Source organism: Ammospiza caudacuta, chromosome 17, assembly GCF_027887145.1.
Source record: "Ammospiza caudacuta isolate bAmmCau1 chromosome 17, bAmmCau1.pri, whole genome shotgun sequence".
NCBI lineage: Eukaryota > Metazoa > Chordata > Aves > Passeriformes > Passerellidae > Ammospiza > Ammospiza caudacuta.
Window position 1 is genome coordinate 15,905,516 of NC_080609.1, and position 25,961 is coordinate 15,931,476.

The following is a 25,961-nucleotide window of genomic DNA, read 5'->3' on the forward strand; positions in this document are numbered from 1 at the left end:
CGAGGTGCTGTCACATTTTTGGGGAGTTTGGCTCTGCTGTGACAGTCCCCAGCTCCCCATGGGCAGGCTGGCAGCAGCTCTGGCCATAGTGGGTTTGGTGAATTATTTTCATGTGCAAATCTCTGTTGGGGTGTAGAAACAACAGCTTTTCCCTTTCCAGTTAAAAAAAGAAACAACCCACAGTGTTGTTTATTTCTGTGGTTTTTGTCCAGGAACTCCGGGCATCTCCTGCCCAAACGCAGCGGCTGAGGCAGCAAATCTTTTGTAATAAAACAGGATTTTTTCTGCTTTGTTATCTGAATTAATTCCATTTTTAGCGCTTTTCCATTTTCCACGTGCATTTCCGTTGCCTGGAGGATTTGGATGGATATTCCAGTGGAAAGTGTGGAAGGGGGTTGGAGTGGGATGAGCTTTAACCAGTCCAACCCAACCATGCCATGGTTTGTGTGATGTCCCTGTGGCTGGCACAGGGATGATCCGATTAGGGATCAGTGCTGGGACTCCCAAAGGCAGGACAAGCCTTTCCACGTGGGCTGAGCTGGCAGGAAAGCCATTGTAAAGCCGTTGTAAAGCCATTGTAAAGCCATTGTAAAGCCATTAAAGGTGTCACGCTTCTTATCTGCTTTTTGTTTATTAAAAATAAAAAAGAAAAAAAAAAAGAAAAAAAAGAGAGAGGCTACAAATAAAGCTGTGTCACGAGATCCCCCTGGTAATTGAGGGGCCGAAATTAATTAGCCATGGTGAATGTTCTGCATGGCTCCCTCTCCCTCGGAAGAAGGAGCCCTTTGTGCATCCCAGGCAAAGGCAGGAGCTGCACATGGAGTACCTGAGGGCATCGCGGGGCCTTCTCCTCCCTCTCCTTTTCACACTCCTCCTCCCCATCCCCTGCCTGTCCTTTCAGATTCTCTGGCTTTGTCAGGATTTCCTGACAGCTCTTTTCAGCCTGGCTTCCTCTCCAGCTCCCTCCCAGCCCTCCCCAGTGCTGGGGTCACCTCTTGTAGGGTTTGAACTCCAGGGATGTGCCAAAAAAAGGTTTTGGCAGGCTCAGGTGGAGCTGGGTGCTCCCAGCACAGGGTGGCATCGTTGGCATTGTCCTGGGCAGGACCCGCACCTGCATTTGATGATTCTCGTGGGTTCCTTCCAGCTCAGGAGATTTTAGGATTATGTTTGTGCTTCTCTCTTGTGCTGCTTAATTTGGGGTTTATTGGTTTTTCTTTAGATTTGTTTTTTGTAGTCAGTTCAGTCCTTTTTTCTGTAAGGATTTATATTGTTCTTCTCTTTATCTGCTGACTCAGCTCTGGCTTTTGGGGTGCTGCTGGAGGAGCTCTGGATGTCCCTAGAGTTGGGATTTTCTGCCTTTTTATCATTGAGTGTCTTCCTTTTTTTTTTTTTTTTTTTGCATGGCAAATTCAAGCTTACAGACAGTGGCTGTTACACACAGTAGTATATAGAATTTATACTGCAATTCATATTTTTGTATATAGAATTAGAGAATTTATATTGCAATTTATATTTTTGTATATAGAATTAGAACATTGATATTGCAATTCATATTTTGTTATATAGAATTAGAGAATTTATATTGCAATTCATATTTTTGTATATAGAATTAAGAGAATTTATATTGCAATTCATATTTATTTATATAGAATTAGAGAATTTATATTGCAATTTATATTTTTGTATACAGAATTAAGAGAATTTATATTGCAATTCATATTTATTTATATAGAATTAGAGAATTTATACTGCAATTCATATTTTTGTGTATAAAATTATATACAAAAATAGAATTAGAGCATTTATATTGCAATTCATATTTTTGTATACAGAATTAGAGAACTTATATTGCAATTCATATTTTTGTATACAGAATTAGAGCATTTATATTGCAATTCATATCTTTAAATTGGAATTTCAAATAATCAGCAGCAGATTCCAGGCCTTTTGTGATAAATCCAATGGGATAAATCCAGTGTGATAAATCCAGTGTGATAAATCTGGTGGGATAAATCTAGTGGGGTAAATCCAATGGGATAAATCTTGTAGGGTAAATCCAATGGGATAAATCTAGTGAGGTAAATCCAATGGGATAAATCCTGTAGGGTAAATCCAATGGGATAAATTCAGTGGGATAAATCTAGTGGGATAAATCCAGTAGGATAAATCCAATAGGATAAATCCAGTGGGATAAATTTAGTGGGATAAATCCAATGGGAGCCATCCCCCCAAACCTGGAGCAATCTGGGAGCTGTCTCTGATCTGCTCCAGTTGGAATTCCCACCCCATTCCTCTCCCTCCTTCCCTTTTGGTGCTTTTGGGGCCCTGGAAGCCAGAGGTGCTCAGTGTGAGCAGAGCCTGATTCCAGTGCCCAGCACAGCCCTGGCTAATTAAACTGCACCTCCTGGCACTTGGGCTGGAGGAACTGCACTAAGCCAGGCTTAAATCCATCCCCCAACCATTGGGGACATATTTCATGGGGCAGTAACGAGCCCAAATTCCAGGTATTCCTCTTCCCTGCAAACACACTGTTCACTCAAGGAAATTAAAGCCAGCACCGTGCATGCTGAGGGGGCTTTTATTTGGTTTTTGTGTTTGAAAAACAACAAAAAAAAAAAACCCCTCGCAACCCTCCCAGGCTGTTAAAGTTTGTGCATGATTGATTTTGGGATTAAAATAGCAATTTTTTTTAAATTTTCTTTTTTTTTTTTCATTTTTGCCACATTTCAAATCATCCAGGGAGACTTTTCCACCCCAGGAGCAGGGTGTGTGTTATCCCAGATTTAATTGTGGAGCCTGGGTGTGTGCAAAGTGTTCCTGAAGGTAATTGGATGAGGGTCACTGCCTGCCCTGAGATATATGGGCACAGTAATCAGAGAATAATTTCGACCCAGGTTGGAGTTGCCAGTAAAAGTTGTAATAAAAGTTAATTTTATAGGGGCTGGGACAAAATATGAGCGAGAGCAGGTTCGGGGTTCTGGTGTATTTGCTTTGTCTGGTGACGTTTTTATGATGTTTTATTATTATTATTTGTGTTTTAAATGCAATTTGAGGCAGAGGGGAGGGAGGCCTGAGCTGATTAGCAGCGTGTGCAGATGGATCAGGCACAGGAGGAGGAATTCAGCACTGACAGGAGCTGCCCTGGACACCACCAGCATTAACTTGTGGGGTGATTTATTTATTTTTACCATTGAGTTCTTCCCCTTGATCTCCAGCAAGGAGCAAAGCCCATTCTGAGGGCATTGAATAAGTGGGTTTTCATATTCCTGAGTGGGTGAAATCTCCCAAACCTGTCCTGGCTGGGACAGAGGCAGGGATGGAATCATTCAGGTTGGGAAGGACCCCCAAGATGATGGAGCTCAGCCTTGGGACAGGGCTCAGGGAGTGGAAATAAATCCCATTTCTCTCAATCAGAACTTTCCATTCTGGGGTCTCTGCAGGGCCAGGAGCATTCAGCTGGGTTGGAGCTCCATCAGATCTGTCACAGGAGGTCGTTTCTGTCAGTCCTTCCTTCATCTGCCCCTAAAAATATCCCACTGGGTATTTTCCATTTGTATTAATGCATAGAAACCCACTCTCACTGGCTAGAAGTTGCTTCCATTTATATTCTTATTTCAGCTGAAATCAGAGAATCCTGGAATGGTTTGGGCTGGGAGGGACTTTTAAAGGCCAGATATTTTTTGTTTGACTGAAGTGGGACACAAAAGTATTTCTTGTAAATCCTCAGTGTGAGGACACTTCCCTTGCTGTTGAAAATTCCCTTATCAAGCATTCATGATGTGGTTCTTGGGGGAGAAAGGGAAATATTGATTATTCCCAGCACCAACCTTTGCAGAGTTTCTTTTAAAAAATACTGGGCTTAATTATTCCAAGTAGGGAAAATATTTGCATTATTAAAAACATCTGCATCCAGCTGAGATTGCTCTTATCAAGAGAAACCTTAATTGCTTCTGACTGACGAAGTGAATGTTTATTCAAATCTGCCTTTATGTTGATGATCTTGCTAATTAAGCCCTTTATTTTATTTAGACAATTATGTCTAAACAAGTGGGGAGTTACAGTAGCTCTAATTGGGCTTTTACTTTCTTACCTGCTTGGAGATTCCACGGGGCTTTAGGGAAGGAGGGAGAGAAAGGGCTGGGTTTGACTCCTTGGGGATTTAAAACCCCAAACTGGTCAACTTGCAGTTCCTCTTTCTGTCTGTGAAGGTTACAGGGGCAGGAGAAATGGCCAATGAAATAATTGGTTTATTCCTGATTGTTTGTTTTTAGTGGATTCTGCTTGTCCCAGGCTGGCATTGCCATTCTGGGTGTGGGGGCTGCTCCTCCCCTCTGCTCTGGGCGAGCTGGAATTGTTCACCTGGAGAAGGGAAAGCTCCAGGGAGAGCTCAGAGCCCTTCCAGGACCTAAAGGGGCTCCAGGAGAGCTGGAGAGGGACTGGGGACAAGGGATGGAGGGACAGGACACAGGGAATGGCTTCACATTAACAGAGATCAGGGATGGATGGGAGATTGGGCAGGAATTCCTGTCCATCATTCAAACAAAAAGTAATCTGGCCTTTAAAAGTCCCTCCCAGCCCAAACCACTCCAGGATTCTCTGGTTTCAGCTGAAATAAGAATATAAATGGCACAGAATAAGAATATTTCAGCTGAAATAAGAATATAAATGGCACAGGGTGCCCAGAGCAGCCGTGGGTGCCCCATCCATGGGAATGTCCCAGGCCAGGCTGGGCAGGGCTGGGAGCAGCTGGGACAGTGGAGGTGTCCCTGCCATGGCAGGGGTGGCACTGGGTGGGATTTAAGGATGATCTTTAATCTTGAGGGTAAATCCCAGATATCCATCTCCCCCTGGATGAGGCAGCCTTGCCTCTGCTCTCCCCAAACCCAGCCCCAGATGTTGGCTGGGGGTGCCAGGGGGTGATGGATGTTCCTGCAGAGGGAAATCACCTCCAGGACAGCCTGGCTATGTGCTCTGGGTGTCCTTGCATTTGTCACCTTGGCCTGGACAGGTTTTGGGGATTGCTCAGTGTTTTCCCTCTGCTCTGGGCCTGTGCTGTTTATTGGAATCATCCCCAATTTGTTCTCCTTAAGCAGTGGCTCAAGTCTGCAGAGGCTTTAAGGCAGTAGATGCCTCTGGCTTGGCTCTGCAAATAAATGAATAACCCACTTCCAAATGAGTGAATAAATAAATGAATGATCCACCTCAAAATAAATAAATGATCTACGTCCAAATGAATAAATAGATAAATAAATTATCCACTTCCAAATGGATGGATAAATAAATAGATAAATAAATAATCCACTTCCAAACGAATGGATAACTAACTAAATAAATAAATAATCCACCTCCAAATAAATAAATAAATAATCCACTTCCAAATAAATAAATAAATGAATAATCCACATCCAAATTAATGGATAGATAAATAAATAAATGAATAATCCACTTATAAATAAATGAATAAATAAATAATCCACTTCCAAATGAATAAATAAATAAATGAATAATCCACTTCCAAATGAATAAATAAATAAATGAATGTTCAGGAAATCATCCTGATGTAGGGGAAAATGTGATTTATCACCTCTAGTGAGTCAGTGGTGATTTGTGATTGGTGTTTTCTGCCAGAAATCTTGGAATGGGTTGGGTTGGAAGGGAATTTAGGGATCATTCAGTGCTGGGCAGGGACACCTTCCACTGTCCCAGGGGGCTCCAAGTCTTGGACACTCCATGGATCCAGGGGCAGCCACAGCTTCTCTGGGCACCCTGGGCCAGGGCCTGCCCACCCTCCCAGGGATTAATTCCTCCCTGATATCCCATCCTTCCCTGGCCTAGGCCAGGCCAACCCCACTCCCCACATGTATTTTAATTTTATTTTTATATCCCCATGCTCCCAACAAAACAATCTCCTGTCCCCCCAGTGCTTGGAGCCATTGGGAAGCAGATTAAAAGTTTTCATCAGCTCTTCCTAATAGAGGCAGATAAAGCAGGCTAATGGTCATGTGTTGAGTTATTGAAGGGAATTCAGGTACTACAAAATCACCTTTAACCCTCGGCTTCCTCAGACCTCCTGCCTCGCCATTGTTTGCAGGGGTGTAAAAAACCAGAGTCCAGTTCATAAATTATTATGGAGTTCCAGTGCCCTTAATGCAGGACAGCTTTGGCAGTGTTTCATTTTGGGCTGGGAGCTCATTCTGGGCCGTGCACACCATAAAGCTCCAGTGTTCCCAGGGTTAACCCTTCCCCTGCTGGCTGGGAGGGAATGATCAATATTTGTACACTGTTTTATTCATGGCAGTGATCCCTGAGGAATTCTCTCTCTTTTTGGGAGTTCCTGGGTAAAACACAGCAGGAAGGTTTTGTTTAAAAAAAATTTAAAAATCATCCAAGTTGTCACTTTTTAGAATTCAGTGTTCAGTGTGATGATTTTTGAGGATTTCAGCCTAAAATTTATGGTTAAAATTTTCCACCAGCGATATTAGGAAAAGCTGTTTTGGTGCAGTGGGACAGAATCATTGTGGGGTATTTTTTATTGATCACAAACCAATAGATTCCACGCTCTGGGCACTTCCCTCTCCACTGACCATGGCAACTTCTCCTGAATTCCTTGCAGCAATTCCTCCTCCCCTTCATCAGCTGCTGTTTTCCACGTGAGCTGTGGTTTTAGGTTGAAGCCATGAGGGATGATGTTCAGAATTGCAGTTGGACAAAGCAAAGAGGGGTTCTGTGCCTTTGGCCTTGCTCTCCAGCAGCCCCTCACACCAGCATTCCCAATGTTCCTTGATTTTGGGAAAAAATTACTGCTTCGTCGGCTCTGGGTGGCATTCCTGAGATCTGCATTTCAGGCAGCTGAGGTAGTTCTTAAATCCCATTAAAATTATCCCTCTCCATGGTTTTCTGCACTGGCTCCTCCATCCAGGGAGAAGCCACAGACTCTCCTGCCCATCCAACCCCAAGGGGCTTCCCAAATTTGTCATTTTGTTCTGTATTTATCTTGGTTTAGGGTAAATTTGGGAGCAAAGGCCAAATTTGGGAATGTTGCTGTTAACACGAAGCAATGGTCAGCCCCATAACTATTTTTTCCCTAAATATAGGAGGAAATTGCTGGCTGTGCTGAACTAAACATGTTTTAATGGCCAGTTCTGTTCAGGAGTTTTATTTCCCGGCGTGTTAATTTTATTTTAATTAATGCATGGACTTGGAAACAAGTTAATCACTACTAGAGAGGTTCTAGCAGCTCTCTTTTGGGGTTGGGATGCACTTTGAAGGCTGTGTGGGAGAGAAGCTGCTTTTTGGAATATTTTATGGAGGGCACAAAATCTCTGAGGTGTTTTACGTGGCAAGCTGAAGATGGAATTTAATCCCAACAAAACAGCTGAGGGGTTATCCAGGGAGAGTTTGTGTCTGCACAGAAAACCCAAACTTCTTATGAATTGAATTCTGTTGCTCCCCAAAATCACTGAATCCCAGAATCCAAGATCATCAATCCAACTTTGGAGCCTGGAGCATCAGCTTGTCACCGAGCTGGACACTGAGTGCCACGTGCAGTGATTTCCTGAAGGATGAGCCCGTGGCTATATTTGGGCTGACTGGTTTTTTATGGAATTATTGGATCCTGAGGGCTTTACTTTTCCCTGCTGCGTTTCTGGAGCACTCAGGCTGTGGGACATCTCCCACTGGCCTGTGGCTTCCAGGAGGGGTTGGACCCAGTGACTGCTTGGACGTGCTGGTTGTGACTGGAATAAATCCCATTTCTCTCAATCAGAACATTCCAACATCCCACATGCTGGGAGACTCAGTGAAAATTCAAATTTCAGGGGTAAAAAAAGGTAAATCTCTTATAGAAATCTCTGTATATATTTTTTTTCTGTTCCCACCAACTGTTTCCTTCTCAGCACTGAGTTAGAAGTGCTCCAACCCCTGGCTATTCCCATTATCCTTTGGGATAATGTCTGGAGCTGGAGCTCCTTGTCCCATCCAGTAACAAAGAGAGAGAGGTTGATCGTAAAGGAAATGTGAAATGATTTGTAGTAGAAATGGTGTGAAATGTCCTTGTGGGGGGACAGTGGAGGTGGTGAATCAAGATATGGAGACACTCCTCTTCAAATTTCTGATTTAATGTTGGGTTTTAGGCCCTTTATTTTTTTCTCCTTCCCTCCCATAACTCTTTCTGATCCCTCCCTTCCTTGCAATTTTCACAGTTCTCACATAACTGTGTCCCAGACATGGGCAAGCTGCTGTTCAACCAAAGCCACCAGGATTCGTTGTGTGCAGACACATTTGGGATGAGCAGGGGAGCTCAGAGCTGCTCTCACCTCCCCGTTTGCTCTCTCCCGGCCAGGCTGCGACCGTCGGGATAATCCATAAATTATCACCAAAACCCATAGCCCACCGCACATCCAGCTCCATCCTGACCCCAAATCTGAATTATGTAAACCATGGATGGGCAGGGATGCACACGGGGGTGGCCTCATCCCTCGCTGCTCCCTGGATCCCTCGCGGCCGGTGGCGCTCGCTCCGTTCCGCCCCGGGTTTCAGCTGGAGAGGCAGCCCCGACTGCATTTAATAACCACTCCTTCAGCACAGAGAGGTGCAGAAAGTAATTTGTCCCCTTGCCAAGGAGCAGGAAGAATGGGCATTTTGTTCCTGGTGATTTTACCTGGCTGGCTGCTGCAGGGAGAGCAGGACTTTGTGCTACCGTTGCCCCGCACGCTGTGTTGATTTATTGAAATTGGAGCCCGCGGGTGCAGTCCTGAGGTACCTCCTGACATGGAATTTCTAGGAGAAATATACAATTGGCTTGGTTATTATTTTTTCCCTCCTCCCTCTGCTTGGGCGTCTTTCCAGCTTTTGCACTAAGGAACAAGATTTTAAATTAGCCTTGAATTTTAACACGGTGCAGCTTGGCCTTGCTATTCCCAGGGTTTTACTATGAAGGGTCTGACGTTGTGTCCTGGTTGCATCTCCATCACCTGCCCTGAAATGCAGAGTTTCTTCTCTTTTCTTTCTTTTGTATTTTTAAAATTATTTTTTATTTTTAATTTTTATTTTTAGAGGCTGTGGGTCATTGTCCTGGTTTAAATGTCATTATTCCCCTTCCCTGTGTGCCTGCAGAGAGGTTGTGGAATCTCCCTCACTGGAGATATTCCAGAGCTGTCTGGGCACAATCATGTGCTCTGGGATGACCCTGCTTGAGCAGGGAGGTGGGAGAATATTCCCATTGTGGGTCCTTCAGCCTGACCCCTCCATTCTGTGACTTTCCAGGTGTTCACATCCAGGTAATCATCTTGGGAGGGGAGCTCCCAATGGAGCCGAAAAAAGTGATGATAAAACCACAGGGAAGGGTTGACTGGAGCTGTGGTGCTGTGTATCCATGTCCAAGATCTGTAAAAAGAGTCAATTCCCTGATAGCAACTCCAGTTAATTAATTTCCTCTCAAGCAGTGTTAAAATATGAGTAGAAACCATTCTCTTAATAATATTGCCAGCATTTATCTATTTTTATCAGGTTTCCTTTTAGAACAGAAAAATTCAGAATTAGTATTTTATGCTGATACTTCCAGAGGTTTTTCTTGCATCTCTTTATTGGACATTCAGGCTGCTTCTCCTCCTGTTTTGATTTATTTCCTGGGCATGTTTTAGGAAGAAGCTCTCTCTCTGGGTGAGAACTCTGCAAACCTAGTGGGGTTATGTTGGGAGCAAGCCTGGAATCTCCTCACAGATTCCCACCAAATGGAGTTGGGATTTGAGCATCAATTTTCCATGTGCTTCACCATTAACAGGTTTCTGTTAATTATTGTCCCTCATTAGCAGCATCTTTGATGGTCCAGTTCAAGCACTTCCACAGGGTTTCTCCATGGAAAACAGAGCTGATCCAGGAAAACCCTGGGATGCTATGGGAGCAGCTGTGTGCCACCAAATCAGGCTGGGCATGGCCACACTGATCACCTTGGCGTGATTTTGGCAGATTTTGGGAGCAGAAATAGGGCCAGGACCGTGGCAGCTCAGCCCAGCCCCTCCAAGCCCTCCTGCCCCCTTCCCTCGGATCCGCCGGGTAATGCCGTGCAGCTGCACTGACAGAATGTGATTGCTCATCAGTTTGCTTGATGACTTAATCTGGGGCTGATTAGCATCTTGGAGCCCGTCCAGGAGATCAGAAATGATGCACAGTTCTGCTGCAGGCCCTGGGTTATTGCACATTTGAGCCTGGCCCGGCTCTGGAGCAGCAGCAGGGGCTTGCCTGATTGCTCTGCACAGGGTTGGGGTTGGGGAGGGGGCAGTGCCAAGGCCAGGCTCCTGTCAGGGAGCTGGGCTGGCCTGGCTTTGTGTCCCAAGCACAGGTCAGCCCACCAGGCAGGGATGCGGAGCATCCTTTAGCACTCAGTGCTCTGGTCTGGTTGATCAGGTGCTGATCAGTCACAGCTTGGACTCGATGATCTTGGAGAGCTTTTCCAATTAATTCAATTAATTTGTGATCACCCCTAGTAGTGTGCTTGGAGTAATGATAAATCCATAAAAATCCTCTCCTTCCCCTAAAAACTGCTTCCTTAAACAAGGGAGGACATTCCCTGCTCCTCGTGGTGCTCTCAGATCATCACCCCGAGACGTTTTGCTGCCGGGGGAGTTTGGGAAGCAGCAGATGGGACAAGGGCCAGGATATGGGATGATGTGGGAAGGCTGAGCTGTGGAATCAGCCAGCTCCTGCTCAGCGAGGGTTAAATGTGGAGCAGGGACTGCTGGAAGAGTTCAGTTGTTTCACATTAGGCCGGGCAGCCCTGGCTGCCTTCCGTGCTCGGGGAGCCGGGGCCGAGTCCCCAGCGCTAAATCTGCGTAACCGATGCCGTACAACTGGCACCAGCCTTGACCACAAGTGGCCGTTAAAATAAACATCCCCGGGCTTAACTGACAGGCAGCAGCGAGCAGAAACAGCCCAGCATGATGGGGAATATTAAACACCCAGCCAGAACCGAATTTCGGCAGCAAACCCCCCCCCCAAACCCGCCCCGGCATCGCCCCGGCCCTGCAGCATCAATGGGAGCAGTGTTTGGGACCTGCTCCCAGGGGTGGTGGGGTGTGGGAGGTGGGAGAAGTCCAGCCCAAAACACAGCCTGGGTAAACACAGGGCATGAGCCCCAGGGTGGCACCAGGACTGAGAAATGCAGCCCAAAAGCTGTGCCAGGAAACGCAGGGTGCGAGACTCGCAGCAACAGCGGCACCAAGAAATCCAGCCCCAAACATATCCCAGGAAAACAAGGCACAAACCAGCCCTGTGACAGCGCTGGGATGGAGAAATACAGCCCCAAATATATCCCAGGTAAACTGAGGACATGAGTCCCATGGCAGCACCGGGATGATGAAATCCAGCCCAAAACTGATCCTGGGAAAAGACAAGGCACAAACCCCACAGTGACATTGGGACTGAGAAATCCAGCCCCAAATATATCCCAGGAAAATACAAGGCACAACCCCAGGGTGGCACCAGGACCAAGAAATCCAGCCCAAAACACATCTCAGGTAAACAGAGGACGTGAACCCCACAGCAGCACTGGAATGAAGAAATCCAGCCCAAAACTGATCCCAGGTAAAGACAAGGCATCAGCCCTGTTATTACAGCAGCAGGATGGAGAAATCCAGCCCCAAACCTGTCCCAGGATAACACAGGGCAGGAGCCCCATGGCAGCATCAGGATGGGCTGGCGCAGAGGATGGGAGCTGCCATCCCTCGGGCACTGAGCTGCTCCAGGATCTTGTCTGGCATTAGGAAAGGAGGTAAAAGGCTTTATTAAAAATGAGCTGCTTGCCTTAGATTAGCAGATTTATTTATAATGGTGATTTGTGAGTGCTCCAAGTTGGGACAAGAGTGAGGGCATTATTATGTCCACGGGGGTAGAGGAGTGACACATTTATTGGGTGGAATTTATCTGCCTGGAGAATTTCTTGATTTCTTTTTATAAGAAAAGCAACACTTACAAAACAAGCGATTACACAAGGGCAGAACTTGCCAGAGCTCGAGGCAAGAGGATTTGGACTTTGGTGCTGCTAGGAGAGGCTTCTTCCCTCCTGGATAGCAGCACAACTCTGGCACGTGCTGCTTGAAATCCGTCACGTTTTTGTGTCAGAAGGGAAACCAGTGGAGTTGTTAAGGGTGTGCTGGAGAACTTCCCTGAAACTGTGTCCTTTAAAATGTAGTTAATTATTGGTTTTACCCAAGGAAGGCCTTTAGGGGGACGAGGATATTTCTAACAAGCGCGGTTTGTGTTCAGGAGTCCAAAGATGCCCGAGCCTGTTTCCTAACATTAGTAGGATTTAAAGTTTTATATCTTTGTGTGTATTATGTCCTGCAGTATTGTTATGTTTTTGTAAGAAGTCACTAATTTAACCCCTGAATTGTTTAAAAGAAGATTGTTGGAATGATGGCCACAGGAGGAGATGCAGTGCCTTTGTCACTGCTGGAGAGGTGCAGCTTGTGGAATCACACAATCACTTGGGTTTGGGTTGGGAAGGATCTTAAAACCCATCCAGTTCCAACTCCAACACCTTCCACTATCCCAGGTTACTCCAATCCCTATCCACCCTGGCCTTGGACACTTCCAGGGATCCAGAGACAGCCACAGCTTCTCTGGGCACCCTGTGCCAGGGCCTGCCCACCCTCACAGGGAAGGATTTGTCCCTAATCCCCAATTTAATTCCCCCTTCTTTCAGTTTGAAGCTGTTCCCCCCTGTCCTGCCACTCCAGGCCCTCGTTCTTTGCTGAGGAGGAGCAGAATTGGCTGCTGGATTCACCCAACAGAGTTTGGAGATCAGCTCCTCATGGCCAAGAGTTTTCTTGTGCCTTGTTTTGCTTGTCCTAAATTCTTCCCGACTCCATCCTTTGTTACTCAGGAGAAAGCCTAAAACAGAAACAAACTCTCCCAAGCTTTTGTCTCCATCTTTGGGACAGCAACCTGGATTTTCCTCTTGTCTTATTCTTATCCCATCCTGCTCTAGAAATGGATGGACGGGAGGTTCAGAGCTGGATCAGGCACGATGGTTCCTGTGGAGCCAGCTCTGGATTTAAAACCATGTGGATGTGACACATGGGGACGTGGGTTGGTGGTGGCCATGGACTCAATGATCTCAGAGGTGTCTAAAGCTGGCTGATTGTGCAGTTCTGTGCTGGGTGTGCTCTGTCTCCTGGGCAGTGGCAGAGTTAAACGAGTTCCCCCTCCCGCCGCCGGCGCTGGCTTTGGCTCGGAGTGCGGTGGCGTTCCAGTTCGGAGAATTCCAGTGACCAACCAGGTAGTCGGCTCCTCGTGGCACAATTTACCCTTTGTGAGCACATTTTATGAAAGCTCTCACTGTTTGTCTCGAGTTGTGGAGGGGGGGAGAGAAAAAAAAAAAACCCAACCCAACTGTAAACGTCCAGGCCACGGAGCGGCCTAATCCAAACACAGGCACGAGCCGGGGCTCCGTGTGTTCCTTGGCCTGGTGCTGAGCTCGTGTTTATGAGCACACACCAAAAAAAAGCCCTCTGAAGGAGTCTGGGCCTGGGTTTAGCACTGGGCATTTTAAAGGGGAAAAAAATGAGGGAATGAGGGGCTGTGGGAGAGCAGCCATGGGGTGGTTTTGGGGTTGTGAGTGGAAGGGTAAAGCTCTGGGTCCTCTGAGTGAAGCCATTGGAAAGATATTCAGAAAGATGTTCAGGAAGATGTTCAGAAGGATGTTCAGAAAGATGTTCAGGAAGATGTTCTTCCACTCTCCAAAGCCATAGGTTTGCCCTTCAAGGCATCAGAGTGTGCAAGGAACTCTGTAGAGAAAGTTGGAAAATTCTTGAAAAATGTTGTTGTAAAATAGCCCAGGTGACCTTGCTGAGGTGGGAATGGCGAGGGGGCTGAGCAGGAGCTTGGTCAGGGGATGCTGGAGGTGCCCAGGGCAATGGGCTGTGCCAGCCAGTCTGCTCCTGGTGGAGTTCAGAGCACAGAAGATGCTGCTGGCCTGGGGTGACCCACGTTCCTTGGGAAGAAATGTTGACATCCTTCCCTTTGGAACGTTTCCCACTTGGGCGCAACAAGGGGTTAATGTTGGAATTGTTAAGCTCTGTCCCCTCATCCCACTTCATGGGGGAGCTCTGGGTCCTGCTGTGATGCTCAAGGCTTCTTGTGATGTCCTGGCTCTGTTTTTCCCCCTTTCCACTGCTCATTCCCATCACTTTCCTGTTCCTTGATTTATCAGTGGGGCCTGGTGGGAGCTGGCAAATCCCTCACCGTGCTCATGAACCCAAGCAAAACCTCTGGCCTGCAGGAGAAAACACCAACTGAACCCCAAATAATGAGTATTAAAGGAAAATGTAAAATGGCAGAGGGCACATGGAGTAAGCAGAGGTATTTTCTGGCTGTCTGGTCGAAGGTTTGGTATCATTTTTCTCCAGGATTACAGGGGCTTTCACCTCATAAATTTGGGCCTGTTTGAGGTCGTTAATCTTTCTTTACATGTTGCCTTGCAATTTTAGAGCTTTGCCACCATCTGGGATCACATTTTAAATGGAGTTTCCACTCACTACGTCCCCTTTTCATGGAATTATTTATATATGGAGAAATGCATAATAAATACATCAGCTCTGGGTTGTTTTTAAACATTTTCAGGGCTTACCTTGTGTGGAAAAACTTGTCTTCTCTAATAGAGAGTCATAACAGTGACCAATTAAAGGATCACATTTGCAATATGCTCTTAAATGGCAATTTAAAATATTGGTGAGTGATCCGTGGGGAAAGGGAGCTCCAGGCCAGGGACCTGAGTTGGAAAATCCTGGAGTGTGAGACAGAACAGCACCATCTGATGGAAACAGCAAACCTGGAGAGGGATTTCAGCTCCCCCCTTGCCTTTGCGACGAAACCTTCTTGTGTTTCCCGTAAATCTTGGTTTTTCTTCACTATATGATGGTGTTGGGTCAAATGTTGGATTTGACCATCCTGGAGGTTCTTCCCACTCTCTCATTCTTATGGATGGACCTTCCATTACCTAAACCCAATTTGCCCCATCTCTGCTGCTCTTGACAAACCCCAAAGGACCCACAGCTGGTTCCACCAGCTCCTGCTGGCCCCACCAGAGCCCAAATGTCTGCCCCAGGCCCCGCCAGCTATTTGAACGGGTTTTTGAACAAATAAATAGCCTCAACAGCTCAGTGGTTCCTTGTGTAATTTTAGCTCAGGACCTCTCCAAGAATGTCCAGAATAAATAGGTGAATCTGCAATCCATCCCCAATTAAGTGGATATTCCGGGAGCAGCTCGGAGCGCGTTACGGAGGAGCAGTGTCAATAAACAGGGATGCTGTGGGCCCTGGAAATGTGGGCTCTGTTCCTGGAGGGGGAAGGCTCAGACCAGGAGCTGGGTGCAGGCTGGAAAAGCAAACAGAAAGGAGCCTTCTGCCCCCACCCAGGTGGTTGGGATTCCAGCCCCCACCATTCAGTGTCCCCCAGATCCTCCTGGGTTGATTCACCCTGACCAGAACTGAACGTAGCAGGGAGGTTTCACCTCCACCCGCGACTTTACAGCGTTGTCAACAGGAAAACAACAAATTCCCCGGGATATTTTACAGTGCTAAGGCATGAAATTGCAGAGCAGAATCTTCTCCCCAAGCCCCCTTTCCCCTCTGGCAGCTGCAGCCACCATTCCCTCAGAAACCCAACCTCCAGACGTGAAGCACTGCTGGGATTTTTGAGGCTTTTAACTTTTCCTTGGCTCGGCTGGGAGGAGCAGGGACCTGCTGGAGCTCTGAAAAACCCCCGAGCACGGGCTGGCTGGGGAAAGGAGTTAAAAATGAACCAGCAGATTTTTATATATATAAAAAGTAAAAATATATGTTCTCCATCTGAAGTTTATTTAGGTCCTTTGGGAGAGTGGCGCGGCACCACGTCTCTACTAAATTGCCAACATTTTATGGCCGTGCTGGCACCGTGTCAAACACACATCTCCTTGGCTTGCTCTGCTGTCTTAAACAGGCAGATTCCAGTCTGTTTTTCTATGGACTGAATATTCCTATTGACTGGGCGAGGAGAGCTCTGCCCAGCAAGAACCTACAGGCAACTTCTCTTTTTATTACTTTATCGAGCCTTGATTATTTTGATATTGCGCTGCTGAAGAGCCGACCCCTTGTGACCCACTGGATGTCAGAGCAGTGTGCATTTCAAGCCAGATCCAGCTTTTTCCTTTTTATTTTTTTTCTTTCCCTTCTGATTTTATTTGGATTGGAATCTTATTAATAACTGGAAAGTTTTGAAGGGGCTATTTTTAACCGCTTAGCTGTCGGGAGTATTTCAGTAGCGTGGACGTGGAGCTTTGAGTGTATACAGATAAATACACCCAGCACAAGGTGCTGCTGAGTTTAAACCCAGCCTGAGCAGTTCCCTGTTCCATTTCCTTCCCAACATGAGAATCCTTGTGCAAAATCCCTCTGCTGCTCATCACTCAAGGTCTCTGCTCGAGTGGAGCCTTTCCACAGTGAGGAAGCTCTGGGATCTCCCCCTGCTCCAAGCAGGGCGGTTTTTAGGAATCCTTGGATGCTGCAGAACCCGAGACAGGCTGACTTGGGGCAGGACCCTCATCTGCCCACACTTCCCAGCAGCTGGGAGTGACCTCCCTGCTCTCGTCTCCTCTCTCTGCCTCCTGGCACGGGGCTGGGGAGACGTTCCCACCAGCCCTGGGAGCGTGGAGCTTTGATCTGCAGATGCCTGAGGAGCCAGGTCAGCATCTGAGGCAGGATGGACTGGCAGGGAGCAGCCTGTTGGACCACACTGATCCAATTAGGCTCCACTATGGAGAATCCTTTTTATTTTTTGGTCCAAAGCACAAGAGAAGTGAGGGCTGTTGCTTTGAAGCCGATGAGATGAGTTCATGCCTGAGTGCTTGGGAAGCTGGAGAGCCGAGCTTTGCAGTTCATCTGGATCTTCCACAGCTCTCCAGAAAGCATTTAATAAAGCTCTCAGGCTGCTTTTCCAGGGCACTGCTGCTCCTCACGCTCGGCTGGCTGTGCCAAAGGCTTTCCCTCTCTCCTGGCTGTGGGAGCTTGCAGAGCTGCTCCTGACGTGTTCACTGTACCTCTGTGGGGTCAGCGTGGAGGATTGTCCATCATTCCACAGGACAAGGAATGGCTTCAGACTGCCAGGGGGAAGGGTTGGATGGGATACTGGGGAGGAATTGTTCCCTGTGGGGATGGTGGGACACTGGCACAGGGTGCCCAGAGCAGCTGGGGCTGCCCCTGGATCCCTGGAAGTGTCCAAGGCCAGGCTTGGATTAGTCTGGGATAGTGGAAAGTGTTCCTGCCCATGGCAGGGGGTGGCACTGGATGAGATTTCAGATCCCTTCCAGCCCAGCTCATTCTGGAATTCTGCTTCTTTTGACCAAACAGTTGTTTCTTTCTCATTATTTATTCCTATTTGCTGTTACTCTCTTTCCTTCTGTTTTTCAGGCTTTCTCTGCCATGGAGTGCACTTGGTTGGATTTGTTGATCTAAGAGGCCTTTCCCAACCTAAACCATTCCATGATCCCCTGATTCCTTTTCTCCACACTCCCCTGCTCAGCTCCTTGCATGGCAGCAGTGCTGTGAGCCCAATAAAGAATCCCAGGCAGGTTTGGGTTGGAAGGACCTTAAAGCCCATCCCATCCCATGGGCTGGGACACCTTCCCCATCCCAGTCTGCCCAGTCCCAGCCCTGTCTGAGCACTGGGTTGTTTGAGGACAATGTGGGATTTGTTTCCCTGTAGGAGGGCCTGGAGCTTTCCCCAGGCTGGGCTGGGCTGGGCTGGACTGGGCTGGGCTGGGCTCTCCAAGGCCGGGATTAAATCCTCCCTTGGAGTTTCTGGGAAGTTGTGGCAATAACGGGGCTGGGAGGAGGGACCATGGGCATTCACAGCCCCCAAGAAGAGCCTTCACTCCTCTGTATAATGGCCTTCTGTTGGCTTTTAGTGGGGTGCAGTTTAGTAAATTAGGAGTCTTCAGGTACTTAGCACTTTAATGGTTCTCACTAAGAACATAATTAAACCATAGACCCCGTAGGGAGAAAAAAACCAGTTTATTGTGCGTATTTTTAGACTGTGTTACCAGCCCTCATAAAAGCTGCTCGATTCAAGCCAGGGAACAGGCCCGAGCTGGCGACCCAGAATTCCTGCAGCAGCACTCACACCTTACAAATCTGCCCTGTGAATTACAGGATTCATTTTCCTGCTCCCATTTCCAAAGGCGTTTGCAGCAGCCGTTCCTCCCCGGCTGCTGGCGGGGAGAGGGAGGCACCAGGGTTATGATGTTGTGCTGACACACAAAGCCAGCGTTTGCTAATTGTTTTTTTTTTATAATTTAAAAACATTTTCAGTCTCACAGAGGTGCCCAGAAAGGGGGCTGCTCCAAGCCCAGGGCTCTGCTCCCTCTCTGTGTGCATCCACCTTGGGTTTGCTGAGCTCCATCTGCCCTGGAGCTGCAATTCCCCTGTCTGTGTGTCGGGACATCACAGTTCTGGGTGCAGGAGAACTCCCAGCTGCTCCCAGGATAAAGAGATGGAGAGGGAATTTTCATCAGGCAGTGTGGTGATGGGACATGGGGGAATGGTCTCAAACTGTAAAAGAGCGGGTTTATGATGGAAGATGGAATAAGGGGGAATATTGGGATAAAATCCTTTCCTGGGAGGGTGGGAGGCCCTGGCACAGGGTGCTCAGAGAAGCTGTGGCTGCTCCTGGATCCCTGGCAGTGCCCAAGGTCAGGCTGGATGCAGCCTGGGATTGTGGAAGGGGATGGAAATTAAATAATCCTCCAGGTTCTTTCCAAGCCAAACCATTCTGGGGTTCCATAATTTCCTCACAGCACAGCCACAAAGCAAAGTGCAAAGCTCCAAATCCCAGGAACAAGAGAGCCTGGAAAGCTTTTCCATCCTCTCTGACACCAACACCACTGGGATGTCCCCATGGGATTAGCATTTCTCTGGAACAGCAGGTGTGGGGCAAAGGAAGGAAGGAAATCTTCCCTCTCCAAAGGAAGATTTCTCCAGTTGTGGGATTTCTTAAGGATTTCTTATTAACATATCAGAATTTGGGGTTGTTCCCTTTGAAAATTTTGCCGTTTTCTTGTCCTGGATGGAAAAATCTACCAGTGTCAAAAAATGTCAGGCTGACAAAAGAAGGGTGCTTTCCCCAGCTGTGGGTACCTCTGGTGGGCTCAGGCCCAAAAAGAATCCAGGAGGTTTTCCAGCATCCAAGCTCCTGGTGATTCCCAGGCTGCTCCTGCCTCCTGCCCCATCCCAAGGAACTCAGCTCCCTTCCTGGGGAACCTGTGCTGTGCAGCATCTGGAAGGCATTGCAGGAACACACACACACACACACACACATCTCCTCCCCCAGCAGCTTTTAAAGGATTTCTGGGACGTGTGAATCACTGTGCTGTCACTGGGCTGTGCTTGATCCTCAAATCCCACACTGGGTTGGGCTGGAAAGGAGCTGAAAGCTCATCCCATCCCACCCCTGCCGTGGCAGGGACACCTTCACTGTGCCAGGGTGCCCCAAACCCCATCCAGGGACGATTCCAAGGATCCAGGGGCAGCCACAGCTGCTCTGGGAGTCTGGGACCTCCCCACACTCACACCCTCCAAGCTGGCCTGGAACTTCCACTGCAGTGGGATTTGAGGCTGGAGTTTTCTCTTCCTGCCCTTAAACAATTTGGGATGGCAAAATCTCTAGTCCCAGCTCAAGCAACAAGTGGGAACAATGCACATTAATGTATTAATTACAATTATAAGTAGGTGTGACATTGGTAACCCTGCCTGCTCTCCCTGGTCCTCATCCATGAGTGCCAAACATTCCGACCCATTAGATCGGTGCCTCAGCTGGGCCAGGGTTGGTTAAAGCACTTAAAAATAATAATAATGACAACAACAACAACAATTGTTGTTGGTTTTGTTATTATTATTGTTGTTATTATTATTATTTACCATTTCTAATTATAATAAATAATTAATAATGATTATTGTGGTAATAATGATAACAATAAGAAATTGTGGTAATGTGATACTAATTGTGGTGATGATAATGATAAGTTTATAATTGTGATTATGATAATAAATTAATAATATAATAAGAATTATAACAATAAGACTAATGTGGATGAAAATAAAAAATAATTATTACTATTTAATATTTATTATAATAAATAATAATGATAATTATTTTTGTGGTAATAGTGACGATAATAATAAATTAGGGTGATGTGATACTAATTGTGGTAATGATAGTAATAAGTTTATAATTGTGATTATAATAATAAATTAATAATATTATAATTATAATAATTATATTTAATATATAATAATAATAATAATGTGGATTAAAATAATAAAATAGTAATTATTACTATTTAATATTTGTCATTATGATAAATAATAAATAATTATCATTATATTTATTGTAATAATGATGATAACAGTAAATGGTGCTAATGTGATACTTTGTTTTTATGATGATAATAATAAGTTTATAATTGTGATCATAAATTAATATTATAATAAGAATAACAACATTATTATATATATATTTCTATATATTTTATATATTTTATATATATATATAATATAATTATAAATTTAAAAGAGCCAAGGAACAACCTGCCTGTTTGGAAGGCTAAAACCATTTCCCAGCAATCTGGGATCAAAACAATCCCTTAGGGAGCCTCGCTGGGAATGCTGGAGGAGCCCATCAGGGATTAAGTGGGAGCAGGTCCTGGTGGAGGGGAGGGACGCCGGGGACACCTGGGGCTGCCCTGACCCCCCTGGGGCTGCCCTGACCCCCCAGTTTGGCCGGAGAGGCCCTGGCAGAGCTCCCTGACCCCGGCCCGGCTCCATCCGGGAAGGAAGGATGCGGTCTCCTGTCCTCAGGGGCCTCCAGCCCAGGCCAGGCTTTATTAATCCCAGCTTTGCTAATAAGGAATTACAATAGTTGTGGGATTTGGCAGCGGGAGCGTGCTTGGCTGCCATGCATCCTGCAGGATTTGCCCTGTTTTGTTTGTATTTTGGATTTAACTACAAATAATTTAAAGATGTGTTGTGTCTCCTTCAATTATCATTTGTGTTTTCGACCTCTCTCTTTTGTTGTTGTTGTTGTTGAAGTTTTAAAACAATACCAGGGAATTTGAGCCTGTCAGATACGTTAAGATAAATTCTCATTTATTTTTTGCTCCAGTTGTGGGATTTCTTAGGGTGGCTTTTATTAACGTATCAGAACTTGGGGTGGTTGCCTTTGAAAAATTTGCTATTTTCTTGTCCTGGACAGAAAAATCTCTCAGTGTCAAAAAATTTCAGGCTGACAAAAGAATAATATTGTCCCAAGGCCAGTATGTAAATACCTTAACCAGTAGAGCATGTTTAGAGGAATTACACTTTCCTCTCCCCAATTACCATCTTGGAAAGCAGTTCCACCAGCACATTTATTTGAATTTTAAACATTTTGAAAGCAGATCTCCGAGGTTTTGAAATCTGGTTTCCATTCCTGGCTCTGTTTGACCCAAGGCCTGACCCCAAGCAAATCTTAGGCTCAGTTTCTGGATCTGCTCTGAGGATCCTCACTCGCTTTAACATCCCTCAGTGCTGATCTAAGTGTAAGATTTCAGTGTTGAATAATAGTGGGCTTAATTTTAGATGGGGTTTGGTTGTGATGACAAAAGGGAAAATTAAAAAACTTGGTTTTTAAGACATGAATTTGTTTAAAGACATGTGGAATGAAGTCATTTTGTCTGCAATGAAACAAGTTCCCGGAGGTGCAGGATGGCAAATTTGGGGAGAGAAACAAGGAATAAGGCCAGAACTTTGTAGCAGCACTTCATACCAAGATTTGGAGGGGATTAACTCCTTTTTTCCTCTGATATTGCAGACGCAGCCAGTGCCCAACCCCATCTCGTACTTCATGCACCGCTCGCCCTGGTGGTTCCACCGCTTCGAGACCTTGGTCAATCACTTCATCGAGCTGCTGGTGCCCTTCTTCCTGCTGCTGGGCAGGAGGATGGTCATCCTGCACGGGCTGCTGCAGATCCTCTTCCAGGTGAGCTGCTCCTCATTCCTGTCCTTGAGGCTTTGGCTTTTCTATTTTTCAGATTCCGTGCTGCTTTAGGCTGTGATTCTGAGATTCAGGTTATGGCGCCTCAGGTTTTGGCTTTTATAGTTTTCAAATTCTCTGCTGCTTTAGGCCATAGTTCTGAGATTTATGTTACGGTGCATCAGGTTTTGGCTTTTATATTTTCACATTCTCTGCTGCTTTAGGCTGTAATTCTGAGATTCACATTATGGGATGGTGAGCTCTCTGCACAGAGTAGGGGGATAAAACAATTCCTCCTCCAGCTGGGGACCAAGGACAAATGATCCAAATCTCAGGCCCAAGAGCACAAACAACGTGGGCTGGAGAGAGAAAAATAAGCAGGGTGGAACTGCATAACCTAAAGCTGGAATTGGACAATGAACTCCAATATGCAAATGGAGCAGAACTTATAAAAGTGAGATACCTCATAACTGGGCATCCATTTTTGTGACCATTGTGGTTCATCTTGAGTGCAGCCCTGGCTGGGCTCTTGTGCTGCCCAAGGTGGATCCATTGAGGCCTCCTAATAAATCCCTGCTTTATTCTTTAGCTCAGTCCAGCCTCTGTTCTAGCTCAGCCTCCTCATCCTGAGGGTCCCCTCCTCTCCTGGGCTTCCCCACTCCTCCCAGGAGAAGCTGGCTCTGGGAATTCAGGCTCCAGGGAGTGAGGATGATTCCCAGCCAGGAATTCCTGGGTGTTTCCCACTGCTGGAGCTTTGGTTTCTGTGTGCCAGAGGAATGGCAGCCCAGGATCAGTGCAAAGCCCTGTGGGGAATCCTTGTGATTCCCCCAAAAGTTAATTTTTATAGACATCTGTCCCTCTCTGAAGAGATTCTTCTTTCTGTATTTATCATTTGAGGATTGTTCTTTATCTCTGGAAAGGGTTGAGCTGCTGAGCTGCTCTCCACAAATACTAGATTGACTGTGCTGAGGATTAAAATCAAAATAATTGCTTGGAAATTTAATGGATTCACATTCCAGTTGATTTTCTGAGTGGATTTTTTTTGTACCTCTTCAAAACCCAGAGGACAGAAGCTGCTGCATAAATACTTCCCTAGATCCCATCTGATTCCTCTCCTGTCTGTCCTGGCAGCATTCAAAGAGCTCATGAACCTCCATTTCCAGCCCCTGCTGCCCTGCCTTTGTTCAGCATCATCTCAGCAGCATGAAATTCATACTCAGGAGCTGTTACTGCTTCCTGTGAGTTCATGTGATGATTAAACTGGAGAACAGCTCATAAAGCCCCCTGGTAAACCACAAAAATGCTGCTCAGGTTTTAAAGGTCTGACAGAAACCCTGGCAGGTTTGTGCCCTCCTGGCTCCTTCTGCCCAAACCCTTCCTGTTGTGTCTGGTGCCACTGAACATCACCTTTTACCTTTTTTGGGGCAGTTTGGTTGGGTTGGGATGGATTTGGGCACATGGAGGGAGAGGGAATTCCTGGGGTGTCACTCCAGAGGTGCCAGCTGTGATTGTGACATCCCTGAGGTTGTTGGAGGATTTTATTCAGCCCAGCCCTAAAAAATCTCCACAAAGCAAAACCTACCATCTCTTCTGGTTAGGATGAAGGAAGGCAGGGTTAGATTAAATTCATCTCTGTGAGGGTGACTAAATTCATCTCTGTGAGGGTGACAGGGTGCCCAGAGCACTCTGGATCCCTGGCAGTGTCCCAGGCCAGGCTGGAGCACCTGGGACAGTGGAAAGTGTCCCCAGGAGGGTTGGAACAAGGTGATCTTTAAGGGCGATGAAATAAGGTGATCTTTAGGGGGTTGGAACAAGGTGATCTTTAGGGGGTTGGAACAAGGTGATCCTTAAGGGGGTTGGAACAAGGTGATCTTTAGGGGGTTGGAACAAGGTGATCCTTAAGGGGTTGGAACAAGGTGATCTTTAATGGGGTTGGAACAAGGTGATCCTTACGGGGGTTGGAACAAGGTGATTTTTAATGGGGTTGGAACAAGGTGATCCTTAAGGGTTTGGAACAAGGTGATCTTTAATGGGGTTGGAACAAGGTGATCCTTAAGGTCCCTCCCAGCCCAGCCCATCCCATGCCCAGTGCTCCCCTCGGGGCTGCTCCATCCCTGTCACTCCCAGCAGGAACCTGCAGGGCCCCTAACCAGGAGCAGGGCCCTGGGGGGGCTGGGGCACCTCAGACAGAGCCGAGCCCACCCCATAAATATCCTAATGACAGCCAGGCAGGGCAGGCATCAAGCCCCTTTAATTGGCCCTTTATTGATAGCTGGCAATTACTGCCTTGTTTGGATCACGAGGGGAGTCTGAGCAGGCAGAAAGGGTCCCAGTGTCAGAGGCAGCTCTGGTGCCTTTACAGCATTTCAACAAAAACCTGTTTATTTAATATTTACTGCCCTTTTTCTTCATTCAGAATGACTTTTATTGACAATCCTTGTGCTCTGCAAAGGAAGCAATAAAGTTTAATGTTGATATACCACTTAATTCTGCTTTTCAAGATTTGAATTGACATTACAGACAAGTTTTATTGGACATTTTATAATTGTTATTGGAGTCATGGTGGCGAGCTTGAGTTGAGTGTATTTTTCCAGATTTCAACTGGCCTGGAGAATATTGCTTTGTCAGGAACCCAAAAAAAGTTGGGCTTTAAAAGAGGAAAGTGGGGTTTTTTTCCAAGTGTGAACTTATTCTTCTTGCCTGCTTCACGTTTGTAAGGAAAAAAGCTTAGAGAGGGTGGAAACATCAGAGAGGAGGCGCTCAGCAGCCTGAGCATGGACGAGTGTCCACCAGGGGATTCCTGTGGGGCTGGGATTCCAGCCTGGAGTTATCCCAAGGGAGCTGGAAGCTCCACCTTGTTCCCATCCTGGATGTGCACAGGAGGTTCCTGTTGGGGTTTGTGTTTGGTGGGATTTGGGGTGGGATTTAGGGTGGCTTTGATGGACACCACAGTGCTGCCAGCACCTCATTTCCCTCCTGGAAGGGCCACAGGGAGCCTTGGGATGAGCCCATTCCCAGCAGATCCATGCAGGGCTCGGTGCTGCTGCTGCTCCTGGCCAGGAATGGTCCCTCCTGCTGTGGTTTCCTGCCCCTCAGCTCTGGGGCTTTTGCCACGTTCTCTTTGTGAGCTCAGCTCAAACCCCACCATTCCCATGGAGCTCCTGGGCACTGCTGCCAGCTGTGTCTGCCAGGAATGAATTGTCCCTGGGAGTGTTCAGAAAACGGGGATGTGACACTTCAGGACGTGGTTTATGGTGAATCTGGTGGTTGATGGGTGGATTTGATGATGCTAAAGAGCTTTTCAAACCTTAACAATTCAGTGATTGGGTTTTGTAGCAGAGGTGGGGTGTGGGCCTGAGAAATGCACACCTGGACCTGAAACACCTCAATATTCAGGAGAAATCAAATTAAAAACACGGCTGTCATTACCTGGAGGGGAACAAAAGATATCTTGGAGGGTCTTGGAGACCCCAGGTGAGGTTTGGACTCTTATCCTTGGTTCTGTAGATGTACCAGGGCAGAGCTTGCCCATTCCCTGAGGAGTTTGTGGGGTGTGGGAGGTTGGAAGGGCTGTTGGGGAAGGCAAATCCTTCAGCTTGGTGGGGATTTCACTGCTCCCTGGAGCTGCCTCCTCAAAAACCTTGGATCTCCCTCCTCAAACCTGGATCTCCTTCCTTAAACCCTGGATCTGCCCCCTCAAACGTGGATCTCCCTCCTCAAACCCTGGATCTGCCTCCTCCAAAACCTTAGATCTGCCTTGTCAAACCTGGATCTGCCTCCTGAAACTCTGGATCTCCTTTCTCCAACCCTGGATCTGCTTCTTCAAACCCTGGATCTGCCTCCTCAAATCTTGGATTTCCCTCCTCAAACCCTGAATCTCCCTCCTCAAACCCTGAATCTCCCTCCTCAAACCCTGGATCTGC

The 25,961-nt window shown here is 46.8% G+C and overlaps 1 protein-coding gene across 1 annotated transcript in view; it reads left to right on the forward strand.

Annotated features, from left to right (window-relative positions):
• LMF1 (lipase maturation factor 1) overlaps nucleotides 1–25,961 on the forward strand; it is a 136,198-nt gene that overhangs the window by 70,272 nt on the left and 39,965 nt on the right. Inside the window, exon 6 of the mRNA XM_058816187.1 lies at nucleotides 21,877–22,044. Within this exon, the coding sequence (XP_058672170.1) occupies nucleotides 21,877–22,044 (168 nt within the window). The remainder of the gene's footprint in view (nucleotides 1–21,876; nucleotides 22,045–25,961) is intronic.